Genomic DNA, 17483 nt, shown 5'->3' with positions numbered 1-17483 from the left:
ATGATAAGCAGCAGCAGGCCTAAAATGGCTCCTGAGTAAATCAGACAGATGCACAGTGTAAAAATCATAGGGAATCTGATCTAAGTGTACCACCATGTGACCATCAATGCCTAACCCCCTCCCCCACCTGCATACACTGAGCATACTATACACGTTTTCATGAGATACTACTGAAGAATGCTACTGGGAATTCTGTCATCAAATCTGAGGGATTACTGTATCTAGTTGGTTCCAGAAATAAAGTTTTTAAATATGTAATAATTAGACATAGTATCTATAATAAATGGAGGCCTTCCAGCAAGTCAATTTTTGCCAATCACATCCCACTATAAGTCAACCTTGAGCCGGTGAGAATCAAACTCCTGGCGGTCAGCAGAATTAGTCTGCAATACAGCATTCTAACCACTGCGCCACCATGGATTAGCCCATATCTTTCTGCTATATATTTGTAATGACACTGAATGGTATCAGAAGCAAAAAGAATGGTTACCAGGGCAAGGAATAGAACAGGTTAAGGTAGATAAGAGACTTGACAGATTTTCTTCAAAACTAATCGTATTTGATTGCTGAGATGGAAACCTCTAGAGCAGGGCTTTTCAACCAGTGGTACGGGTACCACCTGTGGTACATTGGCACCTGGCAGGTGGTACGTGACCATCCTAGAAAAGTAGCGGGGGAGGGGAATGAGCTGAACCGGTGGCAGCACTGCACAAGCCTGAGCGAGAGATGGCTGGAGCTGCAGGGCTGTCAGGGCTCAGTGGAAGTACCAGGATCAGCACCAGGCTCCAGCTGGAGCTCAGCGCTGATCCTGGCACTTCTGCTGAGCCCAGAAGAAGCGCCAATCAGTTGGAATGTTGCAGCATCTCCAGGGTCTTGTGATTTACATTCAGATGCTTGGCAACTGATTCATATTGACACCTTGCTAGGCGACTGGTGGTACTTGGATATTGCCATATCCTAAAAGTGGTAAAATGGGTGAAAAGGTTGAAAAGCCCTGCTCTTGAGTACATACAGTACAATTCTGTCAGTGTACTGTAAATGGGCCTCCAATTTTCTGACATGCGATTGTAGAATTATGAGACGGGACTGACTTTTCAGAATATCAGTGGTAGTTGAGCCTCGGAATTACAGTAAAAGACATTGCTTGGGGGATATACAAATTTTTGCTAAATTGGTATCCTCCAACTATGGTGGGACTACTGCTGCAATATTCCCATTGATCAGTCTGGCAGTTGAAATTTAAAATCTCATTACAACAGGTTGAGGAAGACACTCATAGTAAGAACATCTCTGATGTATGTGTACGGGTAGTCCTCAACGTATGACCACAGTTGAGCCCAAAATTTCTGTTGCTAAGTGAGAAATTTGTTGAGTGAATTTTGTCCCATTTTACGACTTTTCTCACCACATTTGCTAAGTAAATCACTACAATTGTTAAATTAGTAACATGGCTGTTAAGTGAATCTGGCTTCTCCATTGACTTTGCTTGTCAGAAGGTTGTAAAAGGTGATCACATGACGCGAGGACAACGCAACCATCATAAATATGAGTCAATTGTCGAGCATCCAAATGTAGATCCACGGGACCATGAGGATAGAGTCATGTATGAAAAATGGCCATAAGTCACTTTTTTCAGTGCCATTGTAAATTGTAAGTTGTAAGTTGAGGACTGCCTGTATACACACACACAGGCACGTACACATGCACACATGTATGCAAGCACACACAACACATACACACATATTATATTACATACCATTGCTAGGAACATTCCTAGAAGTCTCTTCAAGCCGTCCCATTATTTCATCCTCAGTAGCACTGAGATTTTGTTTCAGGAAATAGGTTGACATTTTCCCTTTGCCTTTCACCTCTATGTTTCCCCTTTCTGCTATCTCAAACACTTGAGGAGGAAGTGCTCTGTGCAGGGCAAGAAACAACAAGAACAACATATAGAGTTCATGACTTACTGCTAACTGGCCATAGCTGGCTAGCACCGTACAAAGTTATAAGCCAACAAACCATATTTTGGCTTAGCACAATATGCAGAGCAGATTATGAGATTTAATCCTGGCACAGTCAAGTTCCTGTCTGATGGATTTGATATTTCATTGCAAGCCCTTACTTACTTGAATGTTGTGGAGCTGATATGGATTTTGTCTGGCAATCCATGACTTTCCATCCTGGAAGCTGTATTGACGGTATCACCAAATAAACAGTATCTGGGCATTTTCTCCCCAACTACACCAGCCAACACTGGTCCGGTGTGTATCCCAATTCTAATCTGTTGAGAGAAACACAATATGCAAGACACAGTGTAGAAGAGGTTCTTGTGGAAATATATTCCTTTAGTGGGTTCTGGAAGAAAACCAAATTATTCTTTTAACTCTTTTTGGGTGTGTGTGTTTCTTACCATTTCTCATGAAGAAGACGTCAGAGATCCATTTATATAAATAATCTTTCCCTTGCAATTGTCCCATCAGGGCCCTCATCTGGAACAGGGATTGATTTTGTGTTTTAAGATTTGTTACATATTGTTCATAATTTGGGGGCTTTATTAATGTTTTCTTTCTTTTTTATGTATCTCAGCCACCTTAGAAGGGGTTTATCATTAAAAACACCACAGAGATATTTCAAATAAATATTTTAAATAATATTGAGGAAATGAAAAGCTTGCCTTGCTTATATTTAGTGATTTTAGTTGGTTGAACAGAAGTTGTCTTGGCAGTTATTTATTGGGAGTAGTTTCTACTCAAATTTAGAAAAAATAAACTCAGCAGGCTCCTGATTTAAGAAATGCCTGTAGGAGGGAAGGGGAACTGAGGGATGAAAACAAACAAATCCAGAGACTTATTCCTTATATCAGGGGTCCCCAACCTATGGGCGTGGCCCAGTACCGGGCTATGGCCTTCTGGCCACTGGGCCGTGGGACAGGCTGGCTAGTGCGCGCATTCACCCAACCTGTGCTAGGGCTGCTGCCACGCAAACGGGGTGCTGTACAGTGAAAACAGGACACCCTGTGGCAAAAATGGGGCACCACGCAGCAAAAGCGGGGTACTGCACAGCAAAAATGGGGCGCCACACAGCAAAAATGGGGTGGCACTAGCACCCACGTGGCAAAAATTGGGCGGTGCTAGTGAGCGTCATGTGGGTGCTAGCACCGCCCCGTTTGCGTCACGTCTACTCAGTTGGTGTGTGTGCGCGCATAAAATGCTTCCCCCTCCTTTTCCCTCTGGCCCACCAACCAAGAAAGGTTGGAGAACTCTGTCTTATATGATACGTCAACATTTAGCAGATAGAGTAGCCATATAAAAGAAGACCATTTCAGGAAAGGAAGAAGAAAACAATTGGTGCCTGCTATGATCATTCTCTCTTCTCTCTGCTGCATGTGAGATGGCTTGATCTTTTTCTTTTGTTTAAGTCTTAAAACTATGAATTACCTGTATAGGTCTAGTGGTAATAGGGTTCATAACTTCTCTTGCAGCAATTCTCATGCCAAGGGCAAAATTAGCCACCCTTTCAGCATGACTGGCAACTGGGACTGGAACTCCTCCTACAACCATGTAGGCATCACCAATGGTTTCCACCTATAAAGCAAGATGCATAGTGAAGTACGCATGGACACCCACCAACCATTTGCCTAGGCTGGCATGCTGGTGCCCGCCAGATGTTTGTATTGCAACTCTTACATTCCACTGCTAGTTGGAGCTAATGGGAACTAAACTTCCAAAAGTTCTGTAAATGAACATAGCAATCATATCTCCTTATTCATTTATTTTATTTAATAAATGTATTTGCTGCCTATGTCACCGTGGGGATAATCTAGGCAGATTACTCCTATTTCTTTCATTTTACTTGGGGAATCGTTCATTTTACTTACTACAATGCTTTCTTTTTTTAAAAAAAAATCTTCTATTTATTAATAATTTCTAAAAGAAAAAAGGACAAATGAACAGGTGAAAGAAAAGAAAACATGGGGAAAATTGATGGAGAAATATAATATTCAGTAAGTGGATTATTGAGATTGTAGTTAGTGCTCAATATATTGTTGATGAGAAATTAACTATAAAAACTCAAGTACATTAAAAATATGAGAAAGGATTTGAGTTTCTGAAATGTCAAAATGCTGACTGATGCAGCTAGACAGGTATATTTCATTTGCCACTAAGCAAACAGTGGTTGAGACATCGGATTGCCCTGGCTAATCAATAAAAATACATTATATATAGTAGTTATCCATGTCTTTCCCAATCTTATACTTTCCATTCACATGTGATTGCAATAACATTAATAGCAGTAGCAATAGCCCTTAGACTTATACACTGCCCCATAGTACTTTATAGCACCATCTAATCAGTTTACAGAGTCAGCAAATTGCCCCCAGAATCTGGGTCCTCATTTTACCAACCCTGGAAGGATGGAAGGCTGAGTCAAATTTGAGCTGGTCAGGATCGAATTCCAGGCTGTGGGCAGAGTTTGCCTGCAATACTCCATTCTAACCACTGAGCCACCACGGCTCTTTTAAATTAAAAAACTGTTGCCAACATTTGTTAAAATCAACTAATTCAATTCAAACCAAAAATATCTCATTAAACAGCTAGTCTGGCCAATTGCTGGAAATTCTGGGAGTTCCAATCCAAATGTATTTGGGTGGTACCAGGTTGGGGATGGCTGTGAGAGCAGATCAATCTCTTTGCAGGAAGGGAAAAGTGGAGGGAATGGTTGCAAGCCAGAAAATTGCTAAATTATACCAAGCAATGTCTAGTCTTGAAGTTGGTGTAGGAAGCTTGTGGTTTTCAGGATTCATTCTCCCTTCTTGCTGCCAATCTAAAATTATCCATCCATTCATCATATGCCCTTGGGCTGCAAAAGACAGCAGCAAATGTTATAAACATCAGCCACACTTACTTTATAAACTCCATGGATGCTAGTCAGTCGATCAAACTTGGAATACATTAAATTAAGCATGTTCACGATCTGAATAGGTTCACAGACAGAACAGATGTTTGTGAAAGTCACGACATCACTGAAAAGTATTGTGCAGCAGCCAAAATCTCCTGGGGAATAAACAAAAAAAGAATAGTCAATTTTCAGAAGCAACAGCTTCTCTGTTTTTGGTTTTTAATATGGCAAGAATAAAATACTCAATCAAAAAGTCCAACAATGGTTAATCGAAAATGATCTTTAACTATTGTTGCCACTTGCCTGAATCCTACTAAAAGCTGGAAAAAAAATCGCAGCATATGTGACCTCTCAATCATTAATATATTGTAAAGGTGTGCATATTGATGGATTGACCCCAGAGGTTTAGATGCTAGGCTTTATTGAAATAAGTTGATTGACAAAGAAACAAATTCTTGTGTCATTTCAGAACACACGAGTCTGAAAGCCTTTCCTTTACACCTTCTAAAATAAGGTGACCAACCATCCTCCTTTAGGGAGGACAGTCCTCCTTTTGTAAGTTCTGTCCTCCCTCGAAAAGTGTCCTCCTACATGTCCTCCATTTCAATATTTGAAGACTAATCTGCAGGACTTTTTTTTTTTCATAGAACGCTCAGAATGGTGTTCCGGCACCTTTTTTTGATGTTCTTTTTTCAACTTTTGCATGAGCTGTGCTACTCCCCCTATTGGCTTTCGAAAGCCAATAGGAATTGCTGCTGAGCGCGGCTGGCAAATTTTGCACATGCAAGTTGTCTGCAGCGAAGGCGAATTGGCAGGAACTTTGCACCCCTCCCTGCTACCCAACTACACCATCTCCTAATTAGTCCCGAAGATACCTGGAGGAGACTGGAGCGGCAACGCCACAGTAAGTTTCTCTTGATCTTCGGCCCTACTAGGGCAATAATGGATGCGGGCGTAAGAGGCAGGGGAGGCGGGGCTGCTGCGGGCGGGGGTGTGACGTGGTGGCGGCCGGCTGCCCCATGCTGTGGGAGCCGCGGGGCCCGCTCTACACGGGGCTGCACAGGGGCGGCGGTGGTGCTGGCGGGGCGGCTGCAGGTGGGGTATGTCGACGGTGGGTTGCCCCCCCGGGGCCGGAGCCGGCGCAGCTGGTGCTTTCGGAGCCGCGGGGCCCACTCTGCATTTATCATATTATAGTGTATTCTGTATTATTGTTGCAATGAATAAAATGTTTCTTTTATGTACGATATTTTTTTTCTTCAATTTGTGTCCTCCTTTTCATTGTAAAAAAGTTGGTCACCTTATCTAAAATCTAGTTTACAACAAAGTTTAGAAACACACACAATTGGTCTAATAATGTAAGTAATAGCATGTAAATCCCTAGACAACAGATGAATGATCTTGAAAAAAGTCATGTTTGTATGTCCACCCTTTTGAAGCAACAAGGTGTATGTCAAACCAATGGCTATTATCATTTTTGTTAAAATTATGGAGACTGCCCATAGTGTAGTTTTGTACTTATCTGTAAAGTAAACATTGTGGAAAATACCTGTGTGCTAAATATATGTCCTGTTTTTACTTGGTTCCCAGGAAACCAGATCTCTATGCAAACCAAGTCCAAGCACACAAAATCTTAGCTTAGAAGGGAGTGTTTCCAGATATTCAGTTGAAGTCCTTACCCTTCCAGGACATGCCATTTTCTATTTGATAATCAAAGATAATAAAATGGCCATACCTGCTTCGACTTTTTTGCCTTCCTTCAGCTGATTAGCCACATGTTTTGGTAACATGGCATAGAGTAAAGTTTCCGATTTCTTCTTTTCTATCTCTAGGTTCTTAGAGAGAATCCTAAGCTCTTCCTTTTTTCTCTCTAGTTGGTTGGATAGTTCTATCTCTGCCAGCCGCTGCTGGTTGAAGAGGATGAGGTCTCTTGTTGGGTCATGCTGGGCGATGTCAGAAAGGTGCATTTCTTGTTCTTCTAACTCATCTAAACTGCGGAGCTTTGGTGAGCACAAGTAAATCATGCTGTGAATGCAGTCCATCCAAATCATTTGTCCTTTTCCAAATAAACACATTATACAATGCTTTCCATTAGGCTTAACCTATGAATTATCTGTATCTTATCTAGATAACTGTCAGTAAACTGAATGTGAAGATTATAAATTCTGTGGGCCTAGTGTCTAGATTTCACAGGTTTTGCAAATGCTTCAATACCCTCTTTTATTTGGGGTTTAGAATTTAGGATTACTGTATGCTAATTTTATTCCTCCTTCTATTTTTCTTAAATTTCAAAAGTTCACAGAAAATTTGTACCTCTGAGCTTCAGCGCAGTCCGTTTCTTCACTGACTTGGACATAATTTCTCTCCTTATCTTGAGAACAAACTGGCTGTTGATAAACTTTTTTATGCTGGAAATAGTGAATGTGACTTGTGGATGAATAATAGAAAAATACTCATCTAATCTGGTTCCACTTATTTGCAATCCGGGTACAAATTTCTGAATATTTACACCGGCCTGTTTGATTTTCAGCTGAGGACAGAATTAAAAAGTAATTTCAATAACTAAAAAAAGACTTTTTAAACCTTCTTCAGAAACAATGGGTAACAAAACATTACCGGAAAATTAAAGTGGAGCCATTTGAAACATATTTTTCATATCACTGTAAAACTGGGTTTAAGACTGGATTCTGTGAGGGCCCACACAACAGTCAGTAACTTCCCACTTGCACACAATCTCAGCTTCCTTTTTAATGGTTGTAGGCATCTTCTATAATGCTGGTATATGATTAGCATACCAGTGAAAATAACTATATGAGTTCTCAGTTTTTTGATGAAAGGAAATGGTAAATAAAGTAATGCATTAAGCCTTTAATTCTTACAATATCTATTTTATCTATTTTTTTTAAAAAAAACCTTGCTCCCAAACAGTGCCTCTAGTAACATCTCAATATCATTGTCTCACACCTTGCAAGTTATGATAGCCATTTTTTCCAAGCCTAATCATCACCTGCATGACTGCCCTGCCTTGACTTTACATATTTTTACTAATTTTAATAATTTATGTACTGTTGCAGCAAGTGTTGGTCTAATAGAAACGACTAAGCATGCCCACACCAGCCCACCCTCTAGCTCAATGGTGGCGAATCTATGGCACGGGTGCCAGAGGCGGCATTCAGAGCCCTCTCTGTGGGCACGCGTACCATCGCCCCAGCCCCGCCTCCTCCCATGGCCCCCTCCTCACCAGCAGCCCCCCCCGAGAGTCACCCTCGAGCATGGCCCATGTGGACCAGTGCAGCCAAGGACATGGTAGCCGGGCAGCAGTGACATGACACCTCCCTTGCTCTCTATTGCGCGCAGTTGATGCTGTGGGGTGCAGGTGGAAGGCGTGGCTGCCATAGCACTGCTGGGCCGCCTGGGTGATCTGCGGCAGACCATAGACGCGGTGGATGACCCTGTGGGTGGGGGCGGAGCTGGGGCAGAGTGGGCAGGGGTAGGGGGCGGAGCAAGGGTGGGCAGGGGTGGTGGGGAGGGGCCGGTTTTTGGGCACTCGGTCTCTAAAAGGTTCGCCATTACTGCTCTAGCTGAATGGTTAAGTCCAAAGAATCCATCCCAAAGTTTCCTTACTGTTTCATCAAACACGAGGTGGAAAGGAAATGCGTGGCAGAAGGTTCTCTTGTCAAGCCAAAGCCGCTCGGGGAACAATGGCTCAAAGGTATGTAGAAGGTTTCCTGTAGAAAAGAAACATTTTTTTTCCTGGAGATTGCTGCCTTCTCCCACCTGATCCCCCAGTCCCCAGCCAGCACGACTAACAGAAGACATCCGTTTGGGAAGGTCTTGCGGACAATTTCTGGATTAATTTCCACTTTATATTTGCTTATCTTTCACTTCAGTGATCAATTGAAATAATGCTATCATTTTGTCAAAGAACTGCACTGAGGTCGGTGTGGTGCAAGATCTCTGTTTTTACAAAATGGAGCACCAGTGGCTCTCCCTTTCGCATGTAAAGTTAATTCCCTGAATTAGTATTTTTCTCAACCATTCAAACAGAATTTCCTTAATTATCCCTCCAAATTTGATAAATTTCACTTGAAATGGACTGGCATCTGTAGTTCCTATGATTCTATTGAGAGCAAAGGTAGCCTCCCTTTACTTCACGTGTCTCCAACTCCCGGGCCACGGCCGACTACCAGGCCTCGGCCTGTTCGGAACCAGGCTATGTGAATGGTGAGTGAGTGCGCTTGTGTATGCAGCTCCACTTGCACAACCGGCGAGTGCTCGCACTTGTACACGAAGCTCCATTTGTGAAAGCAGTGGGTGCACACACCTGTCACTCCTACAAAACCATCCCCTCTCCCCTCCTCCCCACCTGGCTACCAAGCCAAAAGGTTGGGGACGGCTGCTTTACTTGGATCGTTGTTATTTTGGTTACATGGAAGAAGACAAAAGCTAGCCTACATAAATTGGAGCTTGACCTTGAATCGGCTGAGTTTTCTGCAGAAATGAACTGCATGATTTTGGACAGCTTTAAAAATGGAATAAAAGGTTTTTTTTTTTAAAAGAAACATGACATTCCTGAGTATTCAGATTCCCAAGTATTTAAAATCACACGACAGACTTGACAAGTGTGCTAGATAGGCTAGCCCTTTGTATGACATAAAAACATCATCTTTTACTACTGTCAATTCTATGGAGACATTTATTTACTGATTTATTGAATTTATTTGCCACCCATCTCATAGTCAGTGGTCAAGTCTGGGTGGCTTCCAGCATTAAAATCTTAAAACCTTAACACACAAATATCTTTTAAAGAATAAAAATAGAACTCCCAATCAAGATAAAATTATTGTCACAAGACAGAGAAGGAGGGATCCGGATGCCCAGGAGGCAGGGGTAGGGGGGATTACCTCTTAATTCATCACTCACCTCCACTGTGATGCTCCCCCATTGGGTACCCAAACCATCTGGCAGAGCCAGGTCTCCGGGCCCTTACAGAAGGTCAGAAGGATGGAAGCCAAGATGTTCCAAAGGGCAGGAGCCAGGGCAGAGAAGGCCCTTCTCCTGGACCATCCCAGCCGTAATTTGTTGCTACATAGAGCAATTATAAACGGTACCATAAAACTGAGGATGCATTCTATCGAAAACTATGCAACTCTTGTCTTGTTAATCAGCCACATCCTCTCATCTGATCTTTTTCTGTAATACTGCACATATTCAGCAAACTCAAGACTTTTGCTTGTATTCTTGAGATCCAGATTTCATCCATCACTTATTTACTAACTTACCTGCCTTAGAATTAACCGCAGGTCTCAAAACATCACAGTAAACCTTCCGCTCAGCAGTTTTTTCCTTTTCTTTTTGAAAAACCGCATCCTGTTGTTGAAAAGAAAATGATATATTAAATCATCTCCAAAAGAGTTTTCCTATGATTTGTGAACACAGCCCATAATTTAGAAATGTCCCTATTTCTTCTGCTCTGTATCAGCTCCTCTGCTCTTTCTATAGAATGAAACATCATCACCTCTTTGTCCTTCTGAGACCCATCTTCACATGCAGAAATTGCTTGTTTCTCGATGTTGGGCTTCACTGTCCCATTTGTCTGTAAAATAAAAAACACCACATGCTCCTTCTTCCCAGTGCGCTCCTCTTCTACATTTTGTTCAAGGATCTCCAGGGACACTTCACAATCAAAGAAATCTCTGGCTACTGCTTCAATAATTCCTATGTAAGAAAAAAAATTAACAACCTATTTTAGGGCAATATGTGAAACCCTTCCAAAGTGGCTCAGCTCTTAAGAAACTTCATGAAAGTTTCTTATCCCTTTCTCTCAATAACAGCCACATAGCTTTTAAAAGCTTTTCAGGTTTAGAGCAATTTTCTCCCCCATCACTGTTTTTCCAAAGTTCTTCGTTGCTCAAGAAAATTATTCAAACCTCTTAACAAGCTTCGCAGTTAAGTCCAAAAACATGAGAAAGAAATGGGAATCTTTCTTAGGATTCAGGGAGGATTTCTAGCAGGATGAGATAGAATTTAACAAACTGGAAACCCAGCATATAATAATAGTTTTAATTATAACACACACACACAAACAAACTAAACATTCTAGGGCAGACATGTCAAACTCACGATGTCACATGACGTTGTGCAATTTATCGGGACTGTTTTGCCATTGCCGGCAATGGAGTGGGAGTGGCTTCCATGTGACACGTCGGGTCCATGGGCTGGCAGTTTGACACCCCTGTTCTAGAGCTTTTTTCTTAGACCTAGTACTAAGGTTGCTGATCAAACAACTGGTTGCAGGTGACTTAATCTGATTTCAGCTTTGCTCTGTAAATATCTGAACATCCCACTCTCCATCTGCCTTCCCCCCCCCCCCCNCCTCTAAAAAGTATCTATTGGAATGAATAATTATGAATGATCACATTTGCACCAAATTATATTCTAAAACATTTTAAAAAATCGATGGCACAAATAGGGGGCCCTTTATGCAAGGGCATAAGACTTGGAATAGAGGGGAAGGGTGGAACAGCTATGTCAAGGTCACAGGGGTTATTGAGCTAAGTAAAGAAATCCCATCAAACCCACCCACCCTGGCCCAAGTAGTCAATTCCAATGCTCAGTATACCTATGGAAAGGTCGTATAATATACATTCCATTGTGGAAATGGTGCCTTGGTACCTGGGACAATGTGACACAAGCCTTTTCTGTCTGAATAATAGTGGAGGAGCATTATCCCATCTTTCCTTTCCACTCGAAATGATGGTGCATTCATTTTCTAGGGAAGGACAAAAATCTGTTTCATTTTCTTCCAAAACTCCTTAGAGCCTATTCTAATACCCACCCGCATTAAAAATTCAATTTTATCTTTGCTGCACAATTTTCTTTCCATTCAATATATAATCCAAAGGCCAACGTAGAGGAATAGCAAAAGAAGGAATGCAAATTGCAGAATGACAAAGGCATGGGGGATGATTTTCTGTTGGTGAATAAGAACTTGACAATTTATATCTGAGATTTGTTCATAGTACTGGAAACATTGGAGGATGTCTCATGTTTCAGTAACAGAATCAAACTCTGATTCATAACTGTTTGGACCTGTTCGTGTTATATGCAATTTTATTCCAATTTTCTTTTCACAATGAGTTGTACACAAAAAGCTCTCTCCTTCTGTTCATTTTCTCATACTTTTTCTTAAATACGCCCACTGCTGAGGCATATTAGTGCCTGTAAAAATTATTTGTCACAGTTGAGAATGACTATGACATGAACTGAAAGGTAATTAATTTCTATTTTAAAATAATTCAGTGGCAGAAAGAAACATTTTTCATGTAAATGACCCTTCTATCCCTTGGCTACAATTGCTTCATTTCAGTATTAATGCAAGACGTTTACAATTATAATGAAAACAGTAGCTCAGCCTTCCTCTGATTATAATTCCCCAAATTCCTGGAAAACATGCATGGCCCACTGGGAATTCAAAGTGTTTTAGTCTAGGCATCTATTATATTTCATGTCCTACAGGTAGCTCTATGAAGGCAGAGTAAGCTTATTGCAATAAGAAAGAGGATAGGTTACAAAATTTTGGAAAATAGAAATGTGTATCTTTTCAGTAAGTTTCTTATAGCAGGACCAACCTGTCACCTTTGAACTTTTAAATGAGTTTTGGTTTAATGGGGAAGATGCTACTCACTTGTTTTTCTGTTCTTGTTCTACAATAGTTTGAAACTGTCTATTCTGTCACACCAAAATACAAAAAACAGGTACCTGATAGGACAAAGCAAGGTAGCTATGTAAGGAATCCAGATTCTCAATAAACTCCATCAAATTTCCTCCTAGTGTCCGTAACATTTTATCATATCCTGATGTTTTGCAGAAATTAAAAAAATATTGCCCAAAAAGCTTCAGCACTGCCTCCTCTGGCATTTCTGCATGGGGAAAAAAAAAAGCAGATTCTAGAATACTGGCATGTATATAATGGCACAGCAGAAAGTATGTGCCTTTTCTCATGAACCTGCTTTGCTTTCTCTTTCCATGATACCTTCCTTGGTGATACCACAACTTCAAGACTTCATTCAGTTCCTCCATCCAGGAATAAAATCTGCAACACAAGTGCCTGACCAGCCTAAGAAGAGATTCACATTTACAATTTGATTCAAGGGCTCTTAAGAGTTGACTAAGGACTTTTCTTTTTTAAGCCTTATTATTCTTGGCTCTTTTATGACTTGTGGACTTCAACTCCCAGAATTCCTGAGCCAGCATCTAGTCTGATAATGGATCCAAACTGAGTTAGAATCTCCAGCAACTGTTAACTTGATTCAAAGAGAGAAGACACATAATGTAAAAAGTCTATCTGTTCAGCAAAATATATGTGCATACGTGCACAATGTCCATTGATTCTTGAAATTATTTCAGAGATTCAATTTGATAAAATCATCTTTGAATTTAATAGTGGCATTGAAACTTTACATAACCTGGTAGGCAGCTCTATTAAGACAATTGAGATGGCACAGCTGGGCACAAAACAAAAAAATAATAATCCAGGAACTTTTCATGTGTTAATCGACATAACAAACAAATATTGCAATCAGTAAACCAAGTGCAACCCATAGTTCCAAATTGCAAGATAGTACTTGAAAACAAATCATAGTTTATCTGCCAGTCCTTTTCCTATATGTTACTATGATGAAAAGGAAGAAATTTAGTGTAATATGAGAGCAGCACAGACTGCAATAATTTAAGCTCCTTTAAATTAATTTGTTTAATAGTATTGAACTCAGACAATTAATTTTGTGGAAACAAAGGACTGAACTGCAGGACTCTTGAGGTTTAAAACGATGCCATGATGGAACAGAAATATACTGTAGGAAAAAATTCAACTCAAAATGAATCAAATTAAACAGAAGAGAAAATATTTTAAAATGTAATTAAAATATAAAATGAAAAAGGATTTTTAAAAAATGAAAATAATTACTAAAACCTGTAAGAAAGGAAATAAATATCTTTGTTATAGTCAATGACCAGAACTATATGCAATTATATAAGGTAATTAGAATAAAACGAATTAAACTGTAGAAGTAAAATAAGGCATTACGTGAAATCTAAAAGACACACAACTAATTTTCTAGGTTGTTAGAGCTGTTAGACAAATGATTACAAATGTGTTAAAATACAAAATAAAGCAGTGTTAAAATACTTTAATTCTAATTCAATCGTTATTACAGTTTTAAGAGATAATTGTAGGGAGATGTGCAAGAGTAGATAAGTATAAATTTATCTGGGATCACTGACTACAGCGTTGCTTAACATTATATAGCCTTAAAATGATGATAGCTTCAGAATTCTTCCTACCACATCCATAAGCGGGAATAACACTATTTCTTGGCAAACAGTAAATTAAAACTTGTAATTATCTCAGTACTTAGCATGTTGCAGGCTTCTTGGACCAACTTCACAGTCAAAGAATCATCATACACTGTATATGTCATAAAAGTGTCTTCAGTTCCAACCTGGGCTCTGTGACAATACCAAAGAAAAGATCTAATATAAAATGAATATGGAACACAATTTGCCACCTGGTTTGTCCTATTTGGCTAAAGCAAAACATTTTACAGATATTTAGAGTGCAAGATTTAATTGACTCCAAATAGTTTACTCAATTAACTGGGTAGAGATGTCTGAAAGCCATTCTTTTTTAAAGTTAAACCCCCTTAGCCAAAAGCAGTGTTATGGCTTGCTACGTTTTGGAATCTAGTGGGGCAATTACAAAGTCAGCTTATACATTAACATCAAAGAGACTTGTAGCAATACATAATCAGGGCTTTTTTTCTCATAGAACGCCCAGAACGGAGTTCCGGCACCTTTTTTGGATGGAACCTTGTAGGGTAGGCAAGGCGGGTTGTATGACAAGTGTGAGTTCCGGCACCTTTTTTTTTTTTTTTTAGAAAAAAAGCACTGTACATAATAAATGGGTTGTGGCAGAAATGAATGTGGATTATATCCTGCTCTTAACCTGAAGCACAGACTCTTGTCCTAAATGCACCCAACCCATCCTCTGGAATACAGGTATCTCCTTGGTTCCATGTTCTTGCTTTACTAGTGATAAGGCTGTGGGGGTATAAATATTTACTTGAGCTTTTCCCATGTTTCTTCACCAAATTTCTCTACCAGGAGGGACTTCAGGCAGGAGTTAATAAACCCATACTAGAGAGAGAGAAAAAGGAAGGGGCAGAGAAATTCTCATGAATGTCCTGTATAAACATAACATTGCATATGCATACGTTCCACCAAGCTGTGTTATTTTATGTGGAGTACTAATATTATGTGAGAAGGAGCTTCTTTCTGGCCATCCCCCCCCCCAATTACTTAATTTGATAAATTATCCTGCTATCCTTGCAGCCATATGCCATTACCCAAAGAGAAGACTTGGAAAGAAGACTTACCATGACACGGTTATGTCACACTAGGTAGGACTGTTCTTCTTGGTGCAGGTGACTTATTCCTTATAAAAGCTTGAGGACCCAGTATTTAAATATCGGGTGAACGTAGATAGGAGGGTCCATAGGGAAGGCTGTGTTGACTTCTGCCTGTTAAATTTCAGTAGAGACTTTGAATGGCCATGGTTGGGGAAACTGAGCGAATCGAATTCCCACGAGTATTGACGCATATTTTGAAATCAAAATATGTTTACTTGTTTAGCTTTGCTGTTCTTGTTACGATAATTCAGCACAGAAATCATGGAACATTTCTTAATAACCAGATTTCCAGAAAACATTGCAGACTACAGGAACCATTTGTGCTTCAGTATGAGATGCAGACAGCACAGAGTCATCCCCAACAGCCTGCGCCTGTCTTCAACAGTGAAGGGTCACAGGGCAGAACACATCCTGCAGCCTAGAATGCTCTACGCACATTTGTACTACTCAGGTGACTTTGAGGACACAGGTAAACCTTCAAATGGCTTCAATGAATCTCTAAAAGAATGCAAATGACCAGCTATCTACAAGGACTATAATATCCTTCCATTCCCCACCATCCAGTCAGAGCTGAAGAAGCTTCTTGGATGAGAAGCAAAATGTCTTCAAAGAAAAACAAGGAAATCCAGTTGCCTCCTAAAAAAGCACCTTTGGAACAACCATGACCCAAATGAGTGAGAACCTCCATAGACATTTGTTAATAACAGAGTGAAATTGTGCAAGACATATTAATGGATAAAATGTTGTGTCTGCTGTTGTAAAATCAGCATGCACATTTTAACCTTCTTCAGAGTCAACTTAAGCTTTCCTTTCTGCTCATTCACCCTGGTGGTCTTCCTCTCGGGCCCCCTATAGTTCAGTCCCAGAGAGTGTGCTGCAGCAAAGAACAACATAGTTCTTCACACTGAAGCCATCTGGACTGGTATTTTAGTGGTGTGGCATTCTTCATCATAACTGGGGGACACAGCTTGGGGACACAACACAGTCATAATTCTGACCTGCCAATGATGATCTGATGATCTGACCTGCCAATCCTATTTTTCCCCCCTCTGTCAATCTTTTTCCTTTGTCTTTTCCTACCTTTCCTTGTGTGTTCTCTTTCAGAAAATGGCAAGCTGAAAGAACCATTTTATTTACTGCCTCTTTTCCATATCAAAACAATGGATGGAAACTACTCAAGGGGAGAAGCAACCTGGAATTAAGGAGAAACTTTCTAACAGTGAGGACAATTAACCAGTGGAACAGCTTGCCTTCAGAAGTTGTGGGTGCTTCATCATTGGGCGTTTTCAAGAAGAGACTGGACAGCCACTTGTCTGAAATGGTATACGGTCTCCTGATTGAGCAGGGAGCTGGACTAGAAGACCTCTAGGGTCCCTTCCAGCTCTATTCTGTTCTAGAGATCTCAGTAAATTCTAGGGCACGCCTTCAAAACTACCATCAGATTTCCTATCTTTTCAGGCATTCACTGCCCCAGGCTTTGAGAGAAGTAATAATAATAATAATAATAATAATAATAATAATAATAATAATAATAATAATAATAATAATAATAATAATAATGATGATGATGATGATGATGATGATGATGATGATGATGATGATGATGATGATGATGATAAAGTTGGAAGGGACCTTGGAGGTCATCTAGTCCAACTCCTTGCTCAGGCAGGAAACCCTATACCATTTCAGACAAATGGCTGTCCAGTTTCTTCTTAAAAACTTCCAGTGTTAGCGCATTCACCGCTTCTGGAGGCAGGTTGTTCCACTGGTTAATTGTTCTAACTGTCAGGAAGTTTCTCCTTAGTTCTAGGTTGCTTCTCTCTTTGGTTAGTTTCCATCCATTGCTTCTTGTCCTGCCTTCAGGCGCTTTGGAGAATAGCCTGACTTCCTCTTCTTTGTGGCAGCCCCTGAGATATTGGAACACTGCTATCATGTCCCCCCTCGTCCTTCTCTTCGTTAAACTAGACATACCCAATTCCAGCAACCGTTCCTTATATGTTTTAGCCTCCAGTCCCCTAATCATCTTTGTTGCTCTTCTCTGTACTCTTTCTAGAGTCTCAACATCTTTTTTACATCGTGGTGACCAAAACTGGATGCAGTATTCCAAGTGTGGCCTTA

General features: G+C 40.4%; 1 protein-coding gene across 1 annotated transcript; it reads right to left on the bottom strand.

Moving 5' to 3' along the window:
- Positions 1–734: 734 nt before the first annotated feature.
- Positions 735–15664, bottom strand: LOC107293398 (guanylate cyclase soluble subunit beta-2-like; the record flags this gene model as incomplete). Its single annotated transcript, XM_029285396.1, has 15 exons — positions 15581–15664; positions 15020–15093; positions 14312–14406; positions 12658–12818; positions 11572–11668; positions 10332–10614; positions 9687–9696; positions 8521–8673; positions 7210–7426; positions 6632–6952; positions 4906–5054; positions 3438–3584; positions 2127–2281; positions 1792–1917; positions 735–744 (listed from the first exon to the last, which is right to left on the bottom strand). Coding segments are annotated over exons 1-15 (2082 nt in total), but the record flags the coding sequence as incomplete, so codon positions are not given.
- Between the last annotated feature and the right edge of the window lie 1819 nt (positions 15665–17483).

The sequence above is a fragment of the Protobothrops mucrosquamatus genome, unplaced genomic scaffold (assembly GCF_001527695.2).
Source record: "Protobothrops mucrosquamatus isolate PMUCROS unplaced genomic scaffold, P.Mucros_1.0 scaffold1605, whole genome shotgun sequence".
Lineage (NCBI taxonomy): Eukaryota > Metazoa > Chordata > Lepidosauria > Squamata > Viperidae > Protobothrops > Protobothrops mucrosquamatus.
Note: the sequence above shows the minus strand (reverse complement) of the source record. Positions and strands in the feature narration are given on the sequence as shown.